The 7,668-nt window shown below is 42.2% G+C and overlaps 1 protein-coding gene across 5 annotated transcripts in view; it reads right to left on the bottom strand.

The window, feature by feature from the left end:
- Window positions 1–650: 650 nt before the first annotated feature.
- The window catches only part of LOC139415225 (protein phosphatase 1, regulatory subunit 13Bb), an 87,738-nt gene continuing 80,720 nt past the window's right edge, over window positions 651–7,668 (bottom strand). For all 5 annotated transcript variants that reach the window (XM_071163137.1, XM_071163139.1, XM_071163138.1 and 2 more), the window contains 2 exons: window positions 3,404–3,603; window positions 651–3,211 (listed from right to left, as the gene is read on the bottom strand). In XM_071163137.1, coding sequence (XP_071019238.1) covers window positions 3,170–3,211; window positions 3,404–3,603 — 242 coding nt within the window. In that variant the 3' untranslated portion in view covers window positions 651–3,169. The remainder of the gene's footprint in view (window positions 3,212–3,403; window positions 3,604–7,668) is intronic.

Genomic DNA, 7,668 nt, shown 5'->3' with positions numbered 1-7,668 from the left:
ACGGGGCACTCTGTTCACAATGTTGACATAAGCAAACCGCTAACCCACACAACGCCATGCACGTGGTCTGCGGTTGTGAGGCCGTTCAGACGGATTGTCAAATTCTCTAAAATGACATAGGAGGCAGCTTATGGTGGAGAAATGATCATTAAATTCTCTGGCAACAGCTCTGGTGGACATTCCTGCATTCAGCATGTCAATTGCACGCTCCCTCAACTTGAGACATCTGATATTTTGTTGTGTGACAAAACTTCACATTGTAGAGTGACCTTTTATTGTCCCCAGCACAAGGTGCACCTGTGTAATGAGCGTGCTGTTTAATCAGATTCTTGATATGCCACACCTGTCAGGTGGATGGATTATCTTGGCGAAGGAGAAATGTTCAACAGGGATGTAAACAAATCTGTGCACAATTTGAGGGAAATAAGCTTTTTGTGCATATGGAAAATGTATGGGATATTTTATTTCAGCACATGGGACTAATACTTTACGTTTTCATATTTTCTGGAAAGCAGTGCTGTAACTCTGCCACTTTCCACCGCAGATGGGAAGGGCGACATAGGCGGATGCAGTGGATTGAGTTCAGCCCTTGCAAAAGTGCTATTGCAAGCAAACCATGGGACCACAAAAAAAGGAAACTGACTACACCATTTGTCATGCGGGGAATTGTTTTTATTGTGCACATTTACAGGACAGGATGTGTAAGTACTGCATCCTTAACGCTTACAGAACCCCCACGAGTCAATGAGTCTTCATACAGCAGACAGTCAAACATACTCATCTCAGTATTTACAGAGATTATTAGGGTAAAGCTCTTTTCCGGCCTTGCCGGGCAAGGTACAAATCTCATCTCACAGAACTGGAAACAAGGTCAGGCAGGGAAAGTAGGGGTAATACAACAAAATAATACCTTAGTGTTATGTAAATGTCATTCTGCTTGAATGGCCACACCCATCGGATTTGTAAGAGCGTGGGTTTGATCAAGTGCTCAATTATAACACTTTCACACGCGCCTGAAGTGAAGTGGTGAGGACCCCCCCTGATCATGGCTCTATGGTGAGTGAGGCCTGACGTATCTCACACACACACACACACACACACGTTTGCCCGAAGGAGAGCTCCTTCACTGCACGAAAGCAAACGCATAGGACACTGCATCCCTGTTCATCACATACGCCACTTTCTATCTCAAATCTCAATCTATATTGGCAACGGTTGGACACATCTCTTTGGAGGAGCTGACAAGTTGAGTGAAGCTTTAAAAGTTTTTGTAAAATAAAGTGTGTTTTTGCTGATAACTTCTATGACTAAAGCAGGGCACTTAACGTGACAAATTTTAAATAGTTAAAAAGGGTATGTTATGATAGCATGGCCCTGACGGCGCAAGAAAATTAGGGGATGAGTACTTTATTCCGTGAGAAGATAAAAAAAAAAAGTTTTATCTTGTTTGGGAAATTTCAATAATCCAATACACTTTACTAACGAAGAGTACTTTACCTGGGACTAAAATCCAGGAACATATGTTGAGAAATAGGTTATTTTCCATAAGTAAAAAAAAAAAAAGGCCTTTTTGTTTTGTCATGCGGAAGGGCAGTGTCAAATCCCTAAATAATCCCTATCATTTGAGAAGGGAAAGAAGCTATGATGGAAAAGTAAGTTAGGACAGTTAAAATTCTGGCTTATTTGGAAGCTACTTAGCAAGCGACCTACAGAATTGATATAGGTACTCTTTGTTCATATCGATAGAGGGAAATGTAAAATCCCTGTTATGATTGTACATAACATTCAGAATCTGGCACACCATTGTACAGACCTCAAACTGTCACCCCTCTTCACAGCAAACACAAATTCTTGACCTGTTAAACTCCTCATCATACATAACCTTTCAGTCATGTGCACATTCAGATAGTAGGCCTAGTTGGACAAGGCAGATTGTAACCAAATCCAGCCATGATTTACCATACAGGCTACAAAGCCTTGGCTACAGATGAAACAATTTAGGCATTCAGCTCTTTCTCCCATCATAAACTTGGGATGGGGATAAATAACAGTGACTCCCTTGAAGGGGGAGAATCTGAGATTTCCAACAATGCCAGAAATATTACTGTACTCCTAATATTAAGCAAATGGCATTCATATTTTCCATTTAAAAAACTGCACTCGTATTAGTGGGCCGTGAGAGCAGCAACACAGATGAATAGTAGCACACATGGGAAAATCGTTTCTGATCTGATCAAAGCAAAAATAGCCTACATTGTTTCTAGTTTAGGTTAGTTACAATTGAAGTGTCCTGAGCATCAGTTCAAAAGATACACAAGTGACTGAAGTGACCGCCGGGAGCTGTGAGGGAGAGCCGGGCAGATCAGCTCAATCAGACCCTGCAACTGAAAGACGTTAATTTAGCCAATGAGAGGATTGCATTCAATATTCTGCAAAGGCATGCATGCTTATGATTGGACAAAACAGACTAAAGGGAGCTTCATGTCAAATTGAATGTTCATTAGTCACACGTTCATTAGTCACGTTTTCATCAACTAAAAAGAAAACAAAATGGTTAGTTATTGTTTTTTTTCATGGCATCTCACTATCATCATTAGTTTTTGTCAGGAAAAATAGCTTGACTATTATTTTGTCATAGTTATTGACTAAATTAACACTGGTACACATACACCATCCACATGTCACACATACCTATTGTACACATACAAGCACCCTCTCTCTAGTCCTTAAACCCACACACTTTCCAAACACACAAGGCCCTCTAAACTATTCACACACACACAGAAACCACAAAACACACGCACACATTACCCTCTCCAAACACACACACATCAACCGTCAGAGGTAAGCACTTGATTCTCCACTGAGCCTTGTGCTCCAGCTTTTCTCTCCCACACACACACGGATTTAAATAAAGCTGAAAGGAGATAGTGAGAGAGCAGAGTGGGGTTTGGTCAACCGAAAAGGGGTAGCAGAGGGATCCTGTCTTTTCTGGGGTCTGTGTGTGTGTGTGTGTCAGTGTTGAACACTGTCCGGTGTCCCATAGCCAGGGTTACAGGGAGGAGGGGGAAACTGTGGCAGTAGGGGAGCACCAGGCCTCCCCACTCCGCCAGTCTTCGGCCACGCCTGCCTGTAGTCCAGTTTTTCACCCAAGGAAGAGGCAGAGGGGCTAAGCCAGGGAGCGCTGACGAGGTTTTATCCTGGGGTAGAGCTGCAAGGAAGAGAAAAGGTAGAGAGAGAGCGGTAGAGAGACAGATTGGTTATACATCAGAGAGGGCCAGTACTGCCAAACAGTCACAATGGAGTTGAAAACTGGGAACAATGCATGGGCCCAGGGGTAAGCAGTGAGCAGGCATCATCCCAACAGGTGTGTGTGAGAATGTGTGCGTTTGACAGGCCTCACCCCCAGCAGGTTGCGGGGTACATAACCCTCCCTGTGGTCCAGACGGCCCCACCACCACTCGGTCTCACTGTCGTCTTGCCGCCGCAGGATGGTAATGGCGTCGCCCTCGCCGAAAGAAAGCTCATCTGGGCTCTGGGCCTCGTACTCCCACAGCGCATACACCGCCCCTTTGTTCATCACGCCCAGCTTTTCCTGGACACCTGGTAGAACACACACAGGTACTATAGTTATCCTTACCGTAAAACTTCAGTTAAACACTGCCTGTCTCTTAATAACCAGGCAACGGTCATCTAAATAACTGCTTCAAATAAACGGCAGGTCTAAATTAATTGTTCACGAGGTTAACATGAATTACCCTGAATTGGTAATGTTACAAGGTTTAATGTTTGATTTGTTACATTAAATAACTCTGTAATGACTTGAAAAAACTGCAATCTGTTTTTATTGGCAGAAAGAAACTGCTAGACCTCAGCTATTAGCTTTGGGAGAAGACACCAAAAAATCTGCCAAAAATTAACAGTCAAAGAGGAGAAAAAAATAGTCTGTCAAGGAAACTTTTATTTACATTTTTTAATAGACACATTGGTGGCTAACAGCTGAGAACGGTTAGCGAAGTGGCAAACACAAAAAGTCAACTTCGGGAGTAAAAACTCTTAATCTGCTGATCGCCCTCTAGTGGCAATAGTAAGAACTGCTGAAAATGCAGAGTCGAGATACATTTTTCTGTCAAGGAAACAAAAAAATGGAGGCATACTAAGACAATAAATGTGACAAGTGTGTAAATAACACAGTGCAGGAAAAAATGTATTGAATGTATTGTAATGTTTTTAAAATTGTTTAACTGCCTTCATTTTAGCATAGGGGAGGACCATCTTCAGTGAATTTCATTAAAAAAATGTTTAGATAACACTATACAAAATATAATCACATCGCCAAATAATTCATTATAACACACTATTTTGCAAAAGGTCTACAGTAGACTTAACAGCACTCTGGAGGACAGCTACATTCCATCCTCCTCCGAGTACATTGACTTCAATACAAAACGTAGGAGGCTCATTGTTCTCACCCACTTCCATAGTCTTGCACAGCAATTATGACAACTTGCAGAGGACATCCTCCAACCTATCAGAGCTCTTGCAGCATGAACTGACATGTAGTCCACCCAATCAAAGGATCAGAAAATTAATCTAGTACTGAAAGCATAAGCTACCGCTAGCTAGCACTGTAGTGCATAAAATGTGGTGAGTAGTTTACTCAGAGAAAGACAATAGTTGAACAGTTTTGAACAATTTAATTTCTTCGTAAAAGGAGAAGCAAGAGAGAAAGATGATATTTTCTCACTTTCAGTTAGCTAGCAAATACGGCCTGCTAGTTTAGCCTACTGAAACACACAGCATCCCTCTGTTTGAGCAATGTTAGCTAGCTGGCTATGACTATCCAACACTGGAACTCTTCCAAGTTAAGGTAAGCTTTTGGTTTTACTAATTTATTGCCACGTTGCCCGCCGGTGTAACTGCTTACTGACTGTATACTAACGTTATTGCATAACTTAGCGGGTTTCCTAAGGCATTAGTTCTATTAGCTATGCTGACTGACGTTACTTTAGCTAATATGGTGACAACGATGTAGGCTGTGTATAGCGGTTCTCTTGGAAAGTTTTTTTCCCCCCACATACAGCTGATGTTTTGTGCTTTGAAATCTACTAGTGAAGGGAAGAGGTGAAAGGAAGAGAGCGCATAACGTAGATAGATGCGAGAAGGAATACAATGTGGCTGCTAGGAAACTGAACTGTGTTTATGCGTGATCAGGGGTGTATTCATTCTGGCGATTCTATTAAAACGTTTCTGATACAGAAGCAAACGGAACAAAACGGGGATAAACATACCTGAATTTGTCCAATAGAAACTCTCGTTTGCAACTGTTAGACTAATGAATACACCCAATATCAGCTAGATGTAGGCAAGAGTGTGCAAGACAGTATTGAATGTCACTGTCCCTCCATGTGGCACAGTCTGTCACATCAAATTTGTCTCTCGACCTCTGCAACTACGTTGTAAACTTTCATTCATAGGCTAGGTTGTAGCAACCTCATGATGGGTTTGGAAAAAAATGGAGTATCATGTAGTAGCCTAAACCTATCGCTGTTACATTTAACTGGGTGAATGGAATATGAATGACAGTCATACAATATGATGTAATAGACATAAGGCCATGCTCAAAATTGTCCTTCCTCATCTGAAACGGCACTGACCGCCACTGAGGCCCACCCACTTGGGAGCCAGGCCCACCTACTGGGGATCCAGGCCCAGCCAATCAGAATGAGTTTTTCCACATAAAGGGGCTTTATTACAGCCAGAAATACTCCTCAGCAGCCCCCCTCAGACGATCCCGCAGGTGAAGAAGTCGGATGTGGGGGACTTGGGCTGGTGTGGTGACACGTGGTCTGCGGTTGTGAGGCCAGTAGCAGCAGCATATGTGATGAGTAAAAAAAAAGTACGAAAAGGGGTAATACAGATCGTTAAATAGTTAACCAAATAGCTGCCGGACTAACTATTTAGCAGTCGAGAGCATCCTGTCGGGCTGTATCACCGCCTGGTACGGCAACTGCTCCGCCCACAACCGTAAGGCTCTCCAGAGGGTAGAGAGGTCTGCACAACGCATCACCGGGTGCAAACTACCTGCCCTCCAGGACACCTACACCACCCGATGTCACAGGAAGGCCATGAAGATAATCAAGGACAACAACCACCCGAGCCACTGCCTGTTCACCCCACTATCATCCAGAAGGCGAGGTCAGTACAGGTGCATCAAAGCTGGGACCGAGAGACAGCAAAACAGCTTCTATCTCAAGGCCATCAGACTGTTAAATAGCCACCACTAACATTGAGTGGCTGCTGCCAACACACTGACACTGACTCAACTCCAGCCACTTTAATAATGGGAATTGATGGGAAATGTAAAATATATCACTAGCCACTTTAAACAATGCTACCTAATATAATGTTTACATACCCTACATTATTCATCTCATATGTATACACTGTACTCTATATCATCTACTGCATCTTTATGTAATACATGTATCACTAGCCACTTTAACTATGCCACTTTGTTTACATACTCATCTCATATGTATATACTGTACTCAATACCATCTACTGTATCTTGCCTATGCCGCTCTGTACCATCACTCATTCATATATCTTTATGTACATATTCTTTATCCCCTGTAAACAACATTTGTGGAGGTGAATGTTGCTTTCATCTGCTCTGGTTACAAAAAGAAAACATCAACCAGCTAGCTACTTAGCTAAACAACAGAAGTTGCACAATCCATGGCTACAAAGTTAGCTGGCTACTTAGCTATAACTGCTCTGTAAGCTAGTTTGATGAATAAACCAGAAACATGGTTTATTATAACCAGCCAGTGACTTGGTGTATTGATACACCATCCAAAGTGCCATTAATAACTTCACCATGCTCAAAGGGATATTCAATGTCTGCTTTAAAAAAAAAAAAATGGCACCAACAGGTGCCATTCTTTGCGAGGCATTGAAAAACCTCCCTGGTCTTTGCTTGTAAGCAGGAAATCAAGAGAATAGCGTTATAGTCAGATTTGCCAAATGGTGGGCGAGAGAGAGCTTTGTATGCATTTATGTGTGTGGAGTAAAGGTGATCAAGAGTGTTTTAGCCTATAGTTGCACAGGTGACATGCTGGTAGAAATGAGGTGAGATGAATTTCAGTTAAAATCACCGGCCATTAGGAGCAGCGCCTCTGAATGAGCATTTTCTTGTTTGCTTATGTCCCTATACAGCTCGCTGAGTGTCGTTTTCGTGTCAGCATTGATTTGTGGTGGTACATAGACCGCTATGGAAAACGTGGATGAAAACTCGTGGTAAATAGTACCGTCTATAGTTAATGATGAAGTATTCTAACTCAGGTGAGCAGAACCTTGAGACTTTCATTATATTAGAGATAACGCACCAACTGTTAACAAAGACACACACCTCCCCCCCTCGAGTTTACCCAAAGCTGCTGTTCTGTCCTGCCGATACATAGAAAAACAAGCAAAATGTATATTATCAAATCAAATTTTATTTGTCACATACACAGGGTTAGCAGATGTTAATGCAAGTGTAGAGAAATGCTTGTGCTTCTAGTTCCGACAGCGCAGTAATATCTAACAAGTAATCTAACAATTCCCCAACTACCTAATACACACAAATCTAAAGGGGTGAATGAGAATATGTACATATAAGTA

This window comes from Oncorhynchus clarkii, chromosome 8 (genome assembly GCF_045791955.1).
Source record: "Oncorhynchus clarkii lewisi isolate Uvic-CL-2024 chromosome 8, UVic_Ocla_1.0, whole genome shotgun sequence".
Classification (NCBI taxonomy): Eukaryota; Metazoa; Chordata; class Actinopteri; order Salmoniformes; family Salmonidae; genus Oncorhynchus; species Oncorhynchus clarkii.
The sequence above is the reverse complement of the archived record's forward strand: the minus strand, read 5'-3'. Positions and strand labels throughout refer to the sequence as shown.